Raw genomic sequence first — 20,166 nt, 5'->3', positions numbered from 1 at the left:
AATCGCCTAGAATATCTCGCCTACTATACTTCTAAATATAATATTATATTATATTGGAGTACTTGCATAGATCTAACTTTCGTTACGAGAACGAAGCGTGAGACAAAAAACGTTACAAATAACGAGTACGAAAATCACGTTACAAAACTTTAGGGTGTAAAATTAACAAAAACATGTTGATTCAAGAGTCCTGAAAAATCTAAAATGTGATCATAGTAGTATTTCAAAATTATTAAAAGTATAGGTATTCTTATCACTTTCTGATATTTAAAGTACACAAACTTGGTCAAACAAAAGTAATTAGGACATATAGTTTGAAAGTTTTCTCTACAACAGGTCGGCTAACATAGATACTACAGAGCGCAAGGTGGCAGGGCCCGGCCCTGAGACTGCATATGACGCTGCAAAACACTTCTCACTCAACTCACTTCAAGAAATCAGTTACCAACGCGACAAAGGGAGAGAGGGATTAAATAAAGTAAAAAAAAAGTGTAAATGCATCGTAGGTGGAAGTGTCGTAGGTTATAAAGCATAAATTTAACGCTAAACAGAAGAAACAAAAACTAAGAAACTATTACTGTCCGTTAAAATTAAGAAGAGTAATTGTGGAACAAAAAAACTTGGTAATAGAAGGTAATAGGTATGGTCCCAGTGCATCTGTTAATTTGCTGTAAAACATTACGGTATTTTTTCTGTTATGAATCAAACGCATATAAACAGTTGGTTGTCGCGCCTGGGAAACTCCGTCAATTAGACAAGACGCGTTCAGCATCCGTAACGTTAATTTCTATAGAATCAGTTTACGTTTTTGCTCATAAAAAGTAAGTCGATTTTAGAGAGGACTAGGCTATCGATAAAGCTATCAAAGATATATTGCTTATTGGCCTATATCTTACCGAATACGTTATCAAGAACGTCGTTAATTTCAGAAGTCAAAAACTACGATCATAGTATAAATAGTATCACAATTACATTAGTGTTCATACCAATAACACTTTCATCTATATCCAAGTGCTTTTCATTAGCTTCGACGACTACTTCATTGACCGCACCCTCTTCATCCACCGTGTTTCTACGCGTTTCAAACATCTCTATCAAATTTCTCATACTCTTTTCACTGTTGTCTGCCATTGTAATAACAAAATACCACTTATTACGACAAAATAACTAAAAATATTATTAATTTACTGCAGTTAGTTTTATGTATCTTCAACGGACACACACACTATCTAATGACTAAGCTGCAGATATGCTGCGATAATAAAACCGGGTACTGACAAAAACGATGATAAAGCAAAGTTAAACGATACATTAACAAATAATGCTCTCAAACTGAAAGGGACGGAAAATGATTAGTTCGTCATACACAAACAAGTACTAAATAACGAATGTTATCAAACTTATACTATAAATACGAATGGGTGTTTGTTTGTCAGTCTGTCCCTCTTTCGCGCATCAATGGATCGACGTGATTTATTGCATGGATAAGTTCCTAAAGCATCGGAAAGGAATAACATAGTAACGCGAGCCAGTATTATATAATATTATGCACATATGTTTTAAGTTACATTTGTAGTTTTATATTTTAAGGGATAGAACAACTATATCGTATTACGAGCATATAAGATCGATTGACCTGTTATCGTCAGAATAAAATAAATGACTACTCAATCTCTGCTAACTCACGAAAAATAAGAAATCAGAGAGACATTACATCAGAGCCAAGATAGTTACTAACGTAATCTACTATAATCTGTTGGCAAACTGTCAAGTCTTGTTTGGTTACCTCCTTGATAATAATATGTTTACGGCCTTCTTCTCAATGAAGTTGTATATTAAAACGTGGATATATTTTTTACATCATGCAGGTTACACTGCTATTAATATAAAGATAATAATCGTCACACGTTAATTTGTTTAACTTTTTATACTGGTAAAGTTCAGAATTCACTTCAAATATGACAATCAAGTACGAAGTAATAGGCCTCAGAGATAGCACGATATTTACAGGATTTGAGCCCATCTAATACTGAACATTAAATTAAACATACACGTAGCTTTGGAGTTCTTTTTTCAACAGAATTAGTGCCACAGTAGGTTTGCCACAGATTTAAGAATGCAACGAAGGCGAATTCACTGGTATAAGTTAGTTATAAATGTAGCAATATTCAACGAAGCGATTTCCTGAAATTCGTCAATGCTCGAGTCACAAATGAAGTTATTGTTAAATTGTAATTGAAATGATTCATTAGCACATACAGTCAAAGTATGAGCTAAATGAAGTCGATGATGATTATTTTTTACTCTCTGATACTTAATTAGATAAATATCTCTATAATGCAAATCTATAGAAGTATATTTACTTCTATAGATTTGCATTATAGAGAAATCCGTGATGAAAATATTTTTTCACCAAACTAGCCACTTAACTCTGTAGTTATAAATGCTAATGCATTAACCGCATACGGATCGCAATGTTGACTTTACAGATAATGTGACAAGAGAATCAATAGTTAAGTACTTTATTAAAGTCATAGTATTGTTTACTTCCATGTTCTGCAATTCTAGCTAGTGACAAGACCTAACTTCATCAACAAGGTTTGCAGTTTTCTGGCAATATGAAATATCACAATCAGCCTTATTAATGAAAAAGTACCACTGCAAAGCCACAAACCCTCTCGCCTGTATAAGATAAAGAACTGCTCGCTGCTCCAATGCGGATTATTGATCGTGAGTATAATTGCAATTAAATTAAATATTATGAAAATTAAGTTTAATTTGCTTATATTCCGCGAGAAGCAGGAGAATCTGTATGGTTCAATTTATAACTCCTTCAATCTTTATACTCCACACCAAACAGACTTTCGGCAATGTACCCTCTACGCACGTTTCGCTCCAAAACCATGATCGTCATCCTCAGATGTTGACTTTACAATGAATAATTGTTAAGTAACTTAACAATATAATGGTATTCCGCAAAGTAACGCCTGCTTCTTTTCAATTCAACTAAGGATTTAATTAATACTTAGTTGAATTGAGATGTTTGTGCTTCCTATTTTATCTTTAAACATAGATCTGCTAATCTTGTTAGTCCTCATGGTGTTATGATTTGATAAAACTTATTGGCTGATTATTTTATGGTTAATGGCTCTGACTATTCTTTATTATACATAATACATTATTTCCGTTGCATTAAACTAAGGCTTTGGGGAATACGCCTCGAAGAAGGATAATAGTTTTATTATGTAGTATCCGGATCGATACATGTGGGTCGCTACTCGCTGGCTCATGTCCCGTTACTTGTGAATTATTAACTTTACTCAGACTTTATTGAGGTTGCCATCACTATAAGCGTCCGTATTTATAAATAAATTCACGTTTATTATATCTTTAAATAATAAAAAATAATTTAAAATGCATTAATTTCAAGTAAGCCTATTTTATAAACACTTTTGTTTACTTGATTGTTGCTATCAATAACTATAAACATTTACATCGATACACTTTAGCCTGATTGAAAGACAACCTGCAACCCAAACGGCTGAACGTTCGAATTCGAATCTGTTCGAAGTTCTGATTCGAATTTTTGGGAAAATATTCTTTGAGCACCTTAGATTCTACTCCCAATGAGGTTCAATAGGGGGTGAAGGTTAGTATGAAAGTTTTTCCTTCTTTGTTTCCATTAAACATGGTTTTTTGGTTTTCAAAATTTTTGAAGTTCAACGCGGTTTTCGGAATTCTTTACATTGGATATAGAGACAGACCGGTTTGAAACATGTTGAAAACGTAACCGAGTCGAACAGCTGGTTAGGACAACGATATAAACAAGTGAACAATAAAAATAGCACATAAACCAGAAGCTTTAAAACAAAATCGAAGCTAATTTAACACTAGACCGTGTTCCCGAAGCGACGTGCAAAAGGTAAAATCTGGTGTTATTTTCGTATCGCTGCACGGCCAAGGCCAGTTTAAAATGACTAACGCGTAACGCTCTTACGTAATTTTGTATACGAATGTAGAACAAGATCAATCCCCTATAGAATTATATCAGATTTTCTAGTTATATTAATTAGCTAGGATTCGTTCCTAACTAATATTATAAACACAACCACACTCACAACACACTCCACAACACACAACTCCTGATAGACAAAATCTACATCGACGCTAGTAAAGTCGCGACAAAAGCTAGTAATATTATAGCATCGAGTGCGGAGTGAGGCAATTGACGAATTCGCCGAATGTGGCTCGAAATTCCTGTGGAGTTAAACACCCGATCGATAGCGTTTTGACAACATGATACATAACTGGAGCTAAGCTACTTCATGTGTAGGCATAGAGGGTAAATAACTACGTACTTAGTACCTAATATTATAATCTATACTTACTCTTTGCTATAAAGTTGGTGTCAATTGTCAACTGGTGGCTTTTACTCCGTGAAGGACAGTTTTTTCGTATTTTTTTTAAATACAGAACTCGATTGTTGTTTCCGAAATTAAAGAAGAATTTATTTTATTTCGGTTAATTATCAGGATGCTAATATATAGGATGATAAAATCGGTTTAACTCTTTCGCCATGCGCTTGTAACAAAAGTTAGTTTTATAAACCCCACGGGGACTTTTCCTTTTATTTTCCGTTAAAGAATATACAATAAAGGGACTTGTCAGCCCTGGAAAACACGATAAAAATTCAGAAGAAACACAGACGAAGTCGCAGAACACATCCTATAAACATTGCAATAAGTAGTTATTCCGTGTTTTGTCACACTCTGACATTTAAAAGGTGCTGTAAGTTGAATTGTGACAAAACACATAAAAACTATTCCTTTTTTTTTCAGTTTATTTGTAAGGACTCTAGTCTTTATATATATATAAAAAATCAGATGTCGTAGGAACATAAGTGTCCCCAAAACCTAAAACAACAAATTACAATCTATATATAATACTTAGCAATAATATAAATTCATTAATTGCTTTTATAAATATATTTGCAAAGGAGATAATATATTGCATCCTCTAGGATACATTTTATACCGGAGAATTATTGTTTGCACTCCGATTTCGCTGGCATCAGTACTATATCTAAGTGTTATATATAAATTTTGTCTGAAAACGCGAAATTCTAACGAAATAATTAATATCAAACTGAGACACATCAAAACGTTGCTTGGGGTTTAACTAGTAGGTACCTACCAAATTATAATAATTACAGACGCTGCGTACATTAGCTATTTACTCTATTTCCGAATTATTTCAAACATCAAACATTAAATATATAAATAAGCGAACGTTTTATTACAGAGGGTATTGAGAGGAAATGGTTGGTTGATATTGGTACTTAGATAAAAGAAATGCTCCGCGGAAATCCAGGCTTCTATACAAAGGCCGAGAAGAAAGCCTTATTGATCGCGATTCAAGGACAGGTCGCTCTTAAAAATGATATGCTGCCGATTTATAACTAGTTAAACTGAACCAGTCTGACGGTTTTCAAAAGAGATATTATTGAATGTTTACAAAAGTATTTGTGGAATGTACCTGTTCTCGTTTATAATGGATACCTAGTTATCAATTGAATTTAGTTTAAAAGTTAAAATTTTAATATGAAACCTCAGTTAGTCATAATCACGTTTCTTATCTGTCTGTCTATCTGTCCACCGGTTACCAGGCTGCATCTCAAGAACCGTGATAGTAACACAGATGAAATTTTCACGGATGATGTATACTAAGAAACAGGATATTAGGAAAATTAATTTTTAAGAGGGCTCTTGTACAACAGACATGATTTATTTTACCGTTATAGATATTGGTACCGAATGCTTCGCCTCGCAAATGGCTGGTTTTTCTTAATTTACAATAATAAACCTCGACCATGGGCAGTGGCAATAGCCCAGGGGGTAGGACTTCGACTTCACTTTCGGGAGGCGAGTTCGAATCCTAGCATGTATCTCTAAATTTTCTATGTGATGTGCGTTTTAAGCAATTAAAATATCACTTGCTTAAACGATGAACAATAACATCGTGTGGAAACCTGCATGCCTGAGAGTTCTCCATAAAGTTCCCAAAGGCGCTGCAGAAATTTCATATCATTCATCAATATTATTTATGAATGAATATTAAAAATAAATAATACATATTATTATGAGCTATGAAAACATTCGAAAAGGCCCCATAAAACCCTCGTCTTATTGCTCTTCACGAATGACAAAGAAATAAGTGTATTAGGAAAGGCGTTAAACTCGATAAAATGTAATTTTACGAGTACAATGCTTTCACACCTACTTTACTGTGACTATACAAAATGTACCTATGTATGTTACTATTATTACCTACTCTCTCATATCTGTATCCTTGACCTAGCATTTTTATGTTAATACTGAAAGATTGTTTCTCGAACAACAAACAAAACAAACAAAAGAAACATACTCAAATTCGCATTTAAAAAAATAGTAAGGAAATTAGCTATGGTTTTTATTCCTGACGGATGCTTTCTTAGATGGTAGAGCTAATCGGTTTATACTAAATTCATATATTAGTAACCTCTTTCTGTGATCTTTTTACCTACACATAATATTTAAAAACATGATAATCTCTTTGTTTCGGAATAAACTTTGTTGCCTATACCATCATAACAAATAGATTCTCAAATTACAAGTTGTGGGTTGATTGAAATAACACAACTCGTCTAAAAGCTTGCACAATATAAAATCAATACTAACCGCGTAGCCAATTACAAACCGCAAACACACGTATTTGTGACTGTAACGTAATAATTGTGAGGAAATCGTAAAGGTTGGCGCTAAATACTATACAGAACGAACCCCTAAAGCTCTAAGTGGCTCTAACATTTAATTTACTAACTTACCAGACTTGGAAGATAAATAAATATTACTTAATGCCCTATGTTTCAGTTTTCGTTCAGCAGAATCAGCTAATAGCTTAATTAAGTAAACGAAAAGAAAAGCTTTACAGGACTCTCCAATGTCAGTCAACGTTTAATTAAAGAAACTTACTAAATATTACGTCAGTCTCCTCGTTAAACGATATTTTTCTTCTTTGCCACAGTAGGTATGTACTTAAAGAAGTACTTATAGCAAATTTCCGCCGTACTAGAAAATAACATAATTTCCCTCTCTCTTTAAACGCTTACATGTAAGCTGATATCAGCTTTTATATTTTAGATAAATACAAATACTGAATACCTATAATATGTGTTTTTATCTTTTGGTTAAATTATACTTTAAATCTCTTTTTAATACAATTTTACTTAAAAACTGTTATATGGATTGATTTTAGTAACATTAAATTAACTAATGTCTGTATATAATGAACCTATTCTCGCATACTTTATAGACTCTCTGCTACTTAGAAATATAAAGGACTTTTATATTCTCTTACAATACACTCATTTTCATTCAATAATCACCCTTAACGTACTATTTCTGTAATTAAAAGTAGCCTTTATAAATCTTTGTATCAATCAAGGCATCCTGCCTGTCAAAATTAATTGAACTGTCCTAAACTTAGATTCTTAACATTGATTTAATATGTTAGTACTATGTGTAAGCTCAATGGTTCTAAACATTAGACAACCAGGAAAAAAATAATTTTAAAATTTAGGTATAGACATGTGAATGGCATTAAATAATCATATTATAAGGTTAATTATAGGCAGTTATTACGAAATTATGGATATACGCTGCTGGTTCTCGCTCATGTTGTCCTAATCCTATGGTTGCCTGGCAGAGATTGCTACGAAGCGATAAGGCCGCCTCTTGTATTCTACTTGTAGTGTAGAAATAAAAAGTATCCACAAAAAAACGCTTTTTCCGTATACATATAGGTGATGTACATGTCTAGATGTGAATACGTAGTCGTATGAAGAACATGCGTGCACGGACTACATAATAATAAGTTAAAGTGGGAAACATCTGTTCATGATTGTGTGCCATGTGTTGTGGCATAGCTATATTAGGAATTCAGACTTTAATTAATTTAAGTTTGACTATTTGACTAAACGTGTCACGCTTGACCTGCGCACACGCCTTTGTTAAGAGCGGCCATTTTGGCCGGTTCATTTGCTTCCGCTTGTCACTATCCAACGCTACGTGAACTCGGCAAAACATTTTTTCCATTATATCTAACGTCACCTCACTCCACTGTTTTTAGAAGCACATGCTATTTTACAATCCAGTTATCCCTTTTCTGGTCTACTTCTTAGTCCCACGTAAATATTTAATATTCTTCCGGACACATGATTTTCTTCCTCAGCATTGAACAGGTACCGAATTTCTTTAAATAACGTTAAACTTCTTGGCCTGACCTAGGAATCCCCAGGACCTCGGGAGCAACACTTGAACATACGTATATTATAGCTAGTCTACGCGCTCATATACTCGTATGTCTATGGTCCATCCAATCCCATTTTTTATTTTCCTTTTAAAGACCTTTTTACTGACGAAGGTGGGTCATATGTTTTTAACGACGTAACGTAACGTGGCATTACCTCATGTACGTCCAAGAGGTAATGTCATATATTGTTTTATTGGAATACTGGTGAAACATTGCGTGAACTAGGCACATCTATAAGTATATAATAAAAATATAGACATTTTAATTAGGATAAAGTAGGTACCTACTTACTTTATCCATTGGCATTTTCATTAGAAGCCACGTGACCTTGGTCGCTCAGTTGTGCCTACCGAGTATCAAGAGTCAAACTGCCTCTAGCTAATTACGTGCCTCTGGGGACGGGGGATGTGTTTTATGTCCATAATAAATCTTTTCAAAGAGAATTTCAGTTTTATAAAATACATCAACCGTGTTTGCGTCGGTTTTTTAATCTGGGATTTAAAGTTGTATTCAAGGGCTATCTTGTAGTGGAATAAAAAACACACTCATCATGCTAACGGCTAGGCCAACTGCCTCGTTGGTCTAGTGCTAGTATATAGTAGTATGTTTAACTACGGATCACAAGGATTTGTAAGGAATTTAATTTTTATATTTAAAATGTTAAATTTCCTTTAGATCTTTAAACAGACTGTGCGTTGTGACGCAAAGTAGGACACGTTGATGGGATTATAGTTAGTTCATCCTCCTTCATCATAATCATAATTTCAACCAATAGACGTCCCCTTCTGGACACTGTTCTTTTGTAGGGAGTTCCAAATATCACATCGAGCAGTTCCCTGCGACTTGATATGCCATGTGTCCACCTCGTCGGACACTTAACAAAGCCGCTTTTATCGGTGCCTGGTAACCATTCCAACACCTTGAGACCCCAATAAATTGGTTCCTTGAGCTAAGCAAGCCCCCCATTCCATGACGGCACCGAATTTTTAAAAAAAAGATGGAGGATCAAGCGCGCCACAACACTAACACGCGAAAACAATACATCCTTTAACCTCTCAATGTTTTAGAAGTTATTTTAGTATAATTCAGAGTTTATTTTACTATCTATTCAATGGGACAGCTGCCAGCCAGGTCAGAGAATATTACTGCCGACTCACCGCATAAATTTGTTTCATAGAATTAAATATAAGCATATTTTATGCTGGTAAGTAGATGTGGGTAATGTTTCCAATTTAAGCTTCCAATTTTTTTATACTTTATTCTACAAGTTAGCCCTTGACTGCAATTCCATCCGGTGGTAAGTGATTATGCAGTTATTTATGGTAACAGGCTTATCTGTAAAACGGTATGGCAGTTCTATTAAAACCATATCCTAAATCGGTATCTACGCGACCACTTAGCTGAAGTAGTCTCATAATGAAACGAAAATAAAATGGCTTTTAATCACAGTCAATTTCATTGATTAGGTATCTACAAAATATATATACTAGGATAGAATCTATATAGGATTTTTTCGTATTCCTTCGGTATAGAATAAGAATCGTTGCATTATAAATAAGAATGCATATAAAATAATTAACTTTTTCGTATACTAATCCGGACCTCATTAAACTACTCAAATTAATTAGCTAGTTAAGTTCGTTAACTATAAGTTAATGTGAAATTCTGTGAAACGTGACGATATTACCTACTCAAAACATACTTAATTCATAATTACCAAATTGGTGGTGTTAATGAAATCTCTTCTCAAAATAGTGATGACTAACAAGAAACCACAAAAAATTTAAGGAATGATTCAAATTATTAAATTATATCCTATTAACTCTAGACAAACTAAATAAATAATCATTAGGTACCAAAGTCAAAAACCGAGAGATATTCGTAGAAAATGTATAGGTTGGACACATTATTATTTAGCTCAAATACCTAACCCAAAACCGGATCGCAACTATGTTATTTTAATAAGTACTGTATGTAAAAATAAAATATGTCATAAAGTTTGCCGAACGCTGCCCATCCGAGTTGTATTCGACGGTTCAGGTCTTTTACGAAATTGGACCTACCTAACTGGATCGTATATCCTAGATGTATACTGTATATACTTACAATTTTGAGTGCAGAGCTAGGAACTATTATGGGGTGGAGAGGAAAAATAATGTAATTTTGAGTTAACCACAGTCCAAGTAATACAAATACCTAGTACAAGATAATGTTGTATATTAAAGTAATAAAAGCTACATTAAATTAAGAAAAACTTGAAGAAATAACATAATTTTACCACAAATACTTATACCCTTACTCTAGTCCAACAAAATATTAGTGAGTCTATTTCAATGTTAACGTAGGCGTCAATTGGTTAGGACCGACGTAGACCGCAGGGGAAAATTCGCTTGAATGCTCAAGCACTTTTCTCATTACTAAAATTAAATATCCATTATTATCGCAAGATAACTAACCTGTCTAATAAAAAGGAGATATTCATAAGCATAAAAAAACCACTCTCAAAACATCTAAAGATCCAAAGTTTCTGGCGATTGCTAGTTCGGCCCTGAAAGAGATAACCTTATCTCGCTGCATTTTAACAACAATATACCTAGCGTTCTTAAATGTATATATTTAAATTTGATAACATGAATTGAATAATATCAACAATATCAAAACTTAACATCAAGATTGTCTTTTGAGAAGTGAACATCACATAAGACGCTCCAGCGACTGATTTATAAATTCATTATCAGCATGATCAAGCCATGCCCACTAGGCTATCACCACTAAATTCAATTTTATAATTGAACATAGTTAAATAATGTTGATGGAAATCTATGATATTTGAAGTTGCACGAACCAATTTCTATAACAGATCCTATATTTAGTGTGCCGTTGGGCCTGCGGTAACCCTTAAATATAATCAGAATGATGTCAGACGAATAATAAGGCCAAATACAGATAAATTACTCACACTTTTAAAGGGTGATTAATTAAGTTATTGAAATATATCGCTATTAGGTTTATTGGTTGTGTATATGCATTATTTATAGCATAAATGAAAACAGGAAATGTTTTGAAACCTGTTACTCATTCCAGTAGCATAAACAATGAATATCAGACAATAATAATCACGAGCACGATCCTAGTTGAAAGACGAGAGGCGAATAAATAGCGAGCTGAGTTGTACCGCTCCGCCCGTATCGAATTTAGGGAAAACAGTATCTCAGTAAGAGTCTTTACAAATTACTTATATTATTAGTTATTACATTAAAATATACAAAATCGTGAAGGTGTATGGTTTATGGTTAAAGAGGTTATTATATGCTGAGGGTTTTAGTACCAGAGTTATTCGTGGGACCAATTAAACAGATCACAACATCTGCTTACCAAAATTTCACGATCCAAAGCAAATAACTCCACAGAAAACACAACGTAGTGACACCGAACTGTATTTTCACGCACTGATAAAATAGCACTAATCGGCGTAGGCGTGCGCGTACGCTGTCGACCGTCTAACACTGACTCCAGCAAGTTCGTGGACGGATGTTGCTGTGATTCAGATCGACCGACCGCTTTGCCGTCACCCGTTCTCTAGAAACTCTACGGGCAAAGGCCGACGCCACAATTCTGCACTCGCCTCGCCCGTTTTGGTACATCGATAATGAGTCACTTATTGTGGTGACGTACTACGCGTGACACGTTATAAACCTATAACCTCTAGAGCTGGCCGCGGCAACGGCCAGCGTGAACAGTTTAACCTGACAGATGTCCAGCTCAAGGTTAAATCACTTGTATGCCCGCCTGATTCTTGAGGTCTGGAATGGTATTTACCAAAGTAATATAAAAATATTACGGCCATAAAATTTTAAAATTTTCGCAGACCCCATTATTGGCCTTAAAACTACTTTGATGATATCTAAGGCAAAGTGGAAAACAATGTAAAAGCCGAAATTATAGTTGTTTATATTTAAATATCTCGAAAATTGAAAATACTACTTTTACAGTATTTTAAGTTAATTGTTTTACACGTACAAGGACTCATCAGGTAGTTTTAACTTTAATTTTATAAGTATATTAAGCCTTAGATGCCTTTATAATTATTAATTGGGAATGATTTATATAGCGCAATATAAAGCTGCTTTCCAGCAGTGACTATTCCTTCAGGTGGTTATTGCATAGACCCAATGAGTTAATCGAATTACTACATGCACACTATAGAATGCAAAGTGACGGCAATTAAATTCTAACGAGGTAAACAGATGTTTCAATATCTCCAAACATTGAAAAATCTGTATGCGTATCACGTGCAACATAGTTTTTTCGCGTAACTGCTAAGATGTTAAATATACGAGGTGTCTTTACAAAAATAAACAGAGATAAAAAACAAAGATAAAAACTGAGAAATTAAAAATAAACAGTAGTAGCGTACAGTAAAGTTACCATAACAAAAAGAATAACAATTCAACTAGTCAGAGATAGCAAAACATTCTCAACTTTAATGTGCTACATAAATGTTGCTTACTAGGAATCTGACCGAAAAAACCACAACCCTTGCTAACATTATAAACGCGAAAGAGTGTTTGTTTGTTTCTTTGTCCTCCTTTCACGCCCTGACCGATCAACTTGGCATAGAGTTAGTTGAAAGAACGGTGAGTAACATTGGCTAGTTTTATCTCAGAAGAACAAACGGTTCTCACAGAATTCGTGAAAAAAATAATAAACGCCAAAGAAGAACGCGGGCCAAAACTAGTAATTATTTAAGTTCTTTTTTTATATTTTATATTAAGTAAACGAAAACCGCGTCTGCGTCTGTGCTAACCCGGCTTATCCCGCCTAATCAAGTACTTGGTGTAAAGCGAAAATATAGCGAGAAATGCGATTTCGATTATGATTACAGTTATAATACTCGTTGCAAATGTTGAGACCTAAATGTTACGGTACACCGACAACTTTCAAAGTTGAAAAAGCTGTAAGACAAATAAAATGTTGCATTTTAACTCGAGATATAAATGGACATACAAAATATACGGTAAAGGGAATATACATTTTAATTTGGATATATTTAGAAATAATCCAACCGCGCGCTATTTTTGTCAATGACATCATTTGTGTGACTTGTATTAAGATTATCTCGGTAGATTATCTCCTGGTAGAAGATAATATCTAAGATAATGGTGCCATTACAAGTTACAACTCTGAATTTATAATGCTTTAAAAGTGTAGTATAAAATGCACAAAATATTTTTAACATAGATAAACCATTCGTAGGCATCAAGTTTTACGCTCGCCATAAATCGCCTATGTTGGCGATATTATACGCAAGGCTCATAGCCTTTAAAAGACCTTTCGGTCGAATAACAGCGTGTTTCATATCGAATGCGTTCAAAAAATTTGTTTTTATACAGAAGTAATTTTCTTTTTGATCAGTAAATAAAATATGGTTATTCACCTACCAAATACAGCCCAAGTTATTTTATCGCAGCAAATTCATAAAATTATGACTGTTTAAAGTTGAAATACTTTTGTATTTAAGATTAAACTGAGTTTGGATATACGAATAATTGACAGCGGAGGACTCGCTTGGGCAACAGCCAACCGCATTGATTTTCACCGACCCTAAAACTATAAAATCTACGTCGTGCAAAGGGGAGATTCTGCTAAGTGTTTTACAACGATGATTAATATCATCATTATCATACTACGTATTTTCCACACCATGGTTATTAAATGTCTAGTAGCATATTGTGGTTATTTGTACCTGAATCAGCCACAACGGGTCCCAGAGGATCAAATCGTACGCGATGTTCGACCGCAGCTCTGGCTGCACACACTAAATCGGAAAAGAACCTGTGTCTCCGTAATGCCAACTCGTCACGGCCTACCGGTGTAGCCGGGGGTTCTCCCGGTCCTTCGCTTTCATTTGTAGCTGCATCTTTTTCAAATACATCATCATCATCTGAACACGATTCGTGCCTCATTTTGGATAGTTTTTCACCAATTTCTCCACTGTCGGACGTAGATTTCAATATTCCAGAAGATTTACGTCTGCTTAAACGTACATCTAGATTTTTCCGAGCTAATTCCTTCTCTAAATTGACGAGTTCTTCTAAAGTTGCAACATTCCTACTACAGTCAACGGAAAATCTCTTGAAATCTGAACGAGTTTTCTTGAAATCAACTGAATATCGCTTTTTCGCAAAATCTGGCTTTATGAAAACATCATCTGTATCTTCTTCTCTCTTAACATCTTCGCAAATGTTATCTTTACTAAGTTCGTTCACTTTCTGCTCTTCTGGAATGTTATCAGTTACGAGAATATTATCAACTCTGATTTCAACATTATCCAAGTTGACACATTCTTTGGATAAATCACTCGCACTTTCTGTCTCATCCTTTTTTTCTGAGTCGCTATTGGTCTCAATTTTTTCTTTACATTGCACGTTATCCGTGGGAGACTCCATGATATCAGATTTGGATTTGCTTTTGTTTATTTTTTTACTCGGCCGTGCACAACAACTTTTGAACATAATTTCAAATAACAAAAGTGTAAAATATAAATTCTTTAACTAGAAACATACGTTAAACTTTCATGAATAATAAATAACATTCAATATGAAGACTAAGTTATAGTTTCATTTGTTGATAACATTTAACGAGTTCAGTAACGTTAATATATCGCATTTCCGTGTGATAATTGCGTGTACCGCATAACAAAGTATTGTGCGATGTAAGCGTCGTTGTGATCGGCGGCCGGCCGTGCGCACGGCGGCGGGCGACTGGCGGCACTGACGCAGGGCGGATGCGCCGGCAGCCTAGCGCATCCTGCCACCCGCGCCCATACTCAGCTTTTAAGGAACCCGCAGAGCTTTGTACACATGCGTTATGTGCACTTCGATGGGCAATATTTCCCGTAATGTATCTGGGTGCAATACCTTCAGGCTAAATTAAGATTTGTTATTTTAATACTATAACCATCACAAAGTTACAAAACTATTAAGATCATTCATTACAACACTGTTTTCTTGTTTGGCCTTTTTTTCTGATGTTCGTGATCATAGAGGTTCGGCGCTCTGCAAGTAACAGCTCACGATTACGAAAAAGAATTTGCGTAAAAACGGGAACATAGTATTTCCTTTCTAGAACCAGTATATATTCAGTCCAAATTTTGTTTATAAAAAAACAAATCCTCATGTTTTTATCCTATAAAAACGCGTTTACAATGGGCGCTTATGGGCGTCTATTCAATGAAAAGAAAATATATAAAAACAAACTCCACCTTCGTTATATAATTACAGATAAGAACTTGAAATCCAACCCACTTCCTTCTTTCTACTAAATACAACCTAAACATGACCCCTGGGTGGTGCCAAATGACCAGTAACACAGGCTGTCAGGTAGGTATTGCTGTTTGCAGAGAACAGTAATCATCGTTACCCATCACTGGCCCACTACAAGATGCAGGTCTCCTCTCAGAATGAGAAGGGTTTAGGCTGTAGACTAACCAAGTGTGGATTGGTTTACTTCACCCAGCTCCGAGACATTATGTTTTCCTTCCCTATAAAGTTTGCTGCCAAGTTAACTTGTTATGAAGCGGTGATAGGCCACTGGGTAGGAGCTTGAGGTTACTTTAGTGAGACCGAGTTTGAATCCCAGCATAAACCTCTAACTTTTCTAAGTCATGTGCGTTTTTAAGTAACATGCAACAGTAAAGGAAAACATTGTGAGGAAACCGACATGCCTGAGAGTTCTACATAATGTGTATTGAGTCCATCGATCCACACTGGGCCAGTGTGGTAGACTATGGCTTTGACCCCTTCTCATTGTGGGAGGAGACCTGTGCCCTGTAGTGGACAGTTAATGGGTTGATATGATGAAACTTGTTATTAAGAAATTCATCAATAAATTATATAAGCCCAGACTCAACTCAAAAATTGCCTTGTCAAAGAATTACTATTTTGGTTTAGATATATTGTAAACCTAATATAATCATTCCTAAGCTTGTAAACAGTACATTGAAAACCTTAGAGTTGTTAGGCCTAATCTCTTTCAGAGTTCCCATCCAAACACAGTGTATCACTTTTAACTCGCCGATTTTGTAGAACTAATCTTGGTCACCACTCTTTGATCCCCAGATTAAGCAGTTCATTCAAATATTTTATAGTAAAGGTTAAGTCAATTGACATATTTAAAGACTAACTTCCCAACTTCAAAAATAGACTACTACAAATACTTGGCTAGTCAGATTTTGTTTATTTAGTGCATTAATATTGTTCTCTCTATCGTTTTTCTTCTTTCTTTACGTTTGCTTTTTCCTTTTGTATAATTTTTTGTATAGTGGTATAGTGTTATAGTGTCCATCTGCATTAAGCCTCAACTTGAATAGTTATTAAGCATATTGTAGCTACCTATAAGTTGAATCATAGGTGTTTCCATTACCTTGGGGAACAGTTTGACGTACAATACTGGGCTTTTATGAAAACTTATGCTGATAGCAGCCCAGTAAAGAAAAAGTAGGTCTATGTAACGAAAATTATTGTATTTCATCGATGACCATACGTTAATTCAGCAGAATTCTAGGGAGAAAGAGAAAAAAAAGGAAGGCTGCTTTTTTTTGACTGAAAGATTGTGCACAGCCATTTACACGCCACATAAGGTTCTTACTAAAGAGCGTAACGTTTAAGATTGAGCAGTAACAATAAAACCCTGGCAAAAATACGCTAAAACGCGAGATGATGACACTGTGGGAGAAATAAACCGGCATGGCTTGTTTTCATTCAATAAAAGTTGATAATAAAATATATTAATGGGTTTAATAAGAGATGAGGCGGAATTGCACTATCGAGGCGATTTTCTAATGGATAATTCTCTCAAACAATAATCAAGTACCAGTAACAAACATAAATTAATTAATTACCTGTATTCATTTTTCTTTCTATGTGATTTTACACGTAATAAATTTACCGTTACAAATGTTAGAACAGAACGGTAATGTGGCAATACGGTATGAAATTATCACACAAATTAATTTAAAAATACATGCGGAAATGATGTTAGATAGATATTTTAGCATCTGAAACACTAATTCATAAGGAAATGCATCCATAAAAAGTAATGCAGCTAAAAACAAACTACTTTGCTATGCTTACATTACGATTCACTTAATAACCAAACCAATAAATAATACTTACGGCTTCGTTTACGACGAAATCAGCAACTCCTAATAAATTCAGTAATAAGTATTCACTTAATTTTACTTTTTTGGTACAAAATAATATAAAATCAGTCTTTTCTTTTAGATTCAAAAGGTTACTTGTCAAATACTACAAAACATACAGACCACGAAAAAAACAGTGATGTTACCTGACTTTATGCTACTGCAATTATACCACAGAGCATGAAGTCGACTACACTACAATCAATCCCAGTCTATTTTCCATTTTATTAAGAATTCCATTCCATTTTATTAAATATTGTTGGTAAATTATTATGATATAATAAAAGTAAACTCTAACAATTTTACTTTTCAAATAATATAATAACTGTAACGATAATAAAAATTCTAATGCTATTTCACTAACCTCTATGCCAAAGAGGCCTTAGTTGGAAGGGCAGGTGTCCGAATCTCGACGTACCAAAGGAATGTACATATTAGGAAACAGCATCAAGACCGGAAGCCGCAGACTCTCTAATAGGGAGTTACATATTTGCTGTTTGCCGTGGAGCCCTTAGGGCCACGGAGTTTAAGTGCGGTTGATTGCCCCATCTGATGGCAGAAGGGCTGGCTCATTTTTGTGCAAAGAATGAGCCTGGCTGTTCAGCTCAGAAATGTAGCCAGCATACTTGACACCATTCCACGCGGATATGGCCTTTACAGTAATTAGTTATGAGTTTTATTGTAACATTATTAACCAAAAGGAAAAAAAAGTCAAAAGGCAATCTAAACATTTTTTATTGAGTACAAAGTACAACCGAAATTCGAAAAATTGTTTAAAAAAGAAAAATTGTGTCGTAAAAAAGGGCTGAGTATAAAAAAAAAGACAATATTTTAATGTGGTTTTTTTTTATTTCACTTCTTGAAGGTAATTTGAAAGTTGTGGTAAAGCTTGCTTATTAACTAATGTTAATAAGTGCAAAATATTATATTGCATTGAAAGCATACAAAACTTACTAAAGGCCTACTGTGCCTTTTAAATATATCAATAAAATTATAATCATTTGCATTTCTTGTGCAATATATAAAGGTACTCGGCTAATTCGGCTACATTACTACGAAATCATATTATTTTTACGATATTCTCAGTGGATTATGGAAATGGAAAGCTCTACGGTTTATTCATACGCATACGATATGAATAAACAGCCGAATTCGCAGATTCTATAGTAGTTTTTTTCCTACTCCTTTATTAAGTACCTAAAAAATCTATTCATTACTTTTAGTGAAAAGTATGATTTATTTATATTGATTGATGTGAATTATCTATTTGCGCGTCTTGGCAGTGAAAACAACCTTTACGCAAAACGCATGACGCTCACTCATGACATTTAAAAACATGAAATTTAAATTATTTTGTTCTAAAACCTATGGAGGGTAGAGGTAAGGAGAGTCATCTTATATGGGAGAAAAGTTGAAAAAGTGTCCAGTTGTATGCGCTAAATAACAGTTCACAGGGTATGGTATGAATGTAGCAATCGTAGATGAATTGAAGTATGCCGAGTTAAAAAATTTAATGTCATTATCGACTAAAGTAGTTAATTATTGAGAATTTCAACAACTTACGTTGTACAAAATATTGTGGTAAATATAACCTTACTTCCTTGTTTATTTTTCAAGCCTACGCTAACAATATTTATATTTGGCGCTTCTTTTAAGAGTTACCTTGATGCAAATGTGGCGCCATCCTAATTTAATACATTTTGACGACACTTTTTCATATACACAGATGATCCTCCTTACCTCTACCCTCCATACTAAAACCTAATGAAAAGATTGTTTAGGTATTTAATAAAAGAGTAGGAAAAAAACTAGACAAGTTAGAAAAAAGAGTAGCTATAATTTATGTGATAGGTATGTTATTTCGTCTTACGATTATAATTTTCATGAATTTTATTCATATTTATAATTTTCATGAATATAATTTCATGAAAAATACAAAAAATCTATATCTTAATAATCACCATTATGAAATCAATTGAATACAACTAAATTAAACAAAAATTTGGTTCTTGATACTAAAAAAAATATTTTACTTACCTTACCACATTCAACTATAATGTATTATGCATTATTATTTGTTCTTTTCTGTTTAAATGATAATAGCAAAGGACTTCTCTAACAGATTATTTTTCCTTATTTAAAATAAATAATATTTTGAAAAGATTTTGTGCACGATACAGTCAACTCTTTATTATAGATATTTATATATTATAATAAAAATAGCATATTCTTTCACCGTATATTATTAATAAAACTTACTATGTGCTCAAATAGTTATAAATTTTTTTACAAATTAGATTTATAGCTTAAAGTATTTCTATATCTACAGCAAATCCTGCTGTACTTAAAAAATGCGGACTGTTATCTATTTTCATATATTTATCAACTAAATATATTATCTTAGTGTAGTTTTAAGTAGGCACTTGATTTTGCAGTTGTGTATAGTATTGTTTATTTTCATTTTAAATTCATTAATCTTTTATGATCCCAAAGTATAAAAAAGCACAGATATATTTGATAAAGTGGCTTAGTCAAGAATATCTGGACACTTTTTATTTATATGATGTATCAGAAAATATAAATAATATTTTAAGATCGTGATGATCACGAAAAGA

At 33.9% G+C, this 20,166-nt stretch overlaps 1 protein-coding gene across 4 annotated transcripts in view; it reads right to left on the bottom strand.

Annotated features, from left to right (window-relative positions):
* The window catches only part of LOC120628688 (adenylyl cyclase-associated protein 2), a 49,848-nt gene extending 32,185 nt beyond the window's left edge, over window positions 1-17,663 (bottom strand). The window contains exon 1 of one of the 4 annotated variants that reach the window (XM_039897278.1): window positions 17,526-17,663. Coding sequence is in view for 2 of the 4 variants with exons in the window: in XM_039897253.1 (XP_039753187.1) it covers window positions 14,096-14,864 (769 nt within the window). In the remaining 2 variants the exon portion in view is untranslated. Of the gene's footprint in view, window positions 1-986; window positions 1,213-11,724; window positions 11,926-14,095; window positions 14,894-17,525 lie in introns of those variants that run through there. The other 3 variants (XM_039897253.1, XM_039897270.1, XM_039897262.1) reach the window with 3 other exon arrangements.
* Window positions 17,664-20,166: the final 2,503 nt, after the last annotated feature.

Source organism: Pararge aegeria, chromosome 2 (assembly GCF_905163445.1).
Source record: "Pararge aegeria chromosome 2, ilParAegt1.1, whole genome shotgun sequence".
NCBI lineage: Eukaryota > Metazoa > Arthropoda > Insecta > Lepidoptera > Nymphalidae > Pararge > Pararge aegeria.
Note: the sequence above shows the minus strand (reverse complement) of the source record. Positions and strands in the feature narration are given on the sequence as shown.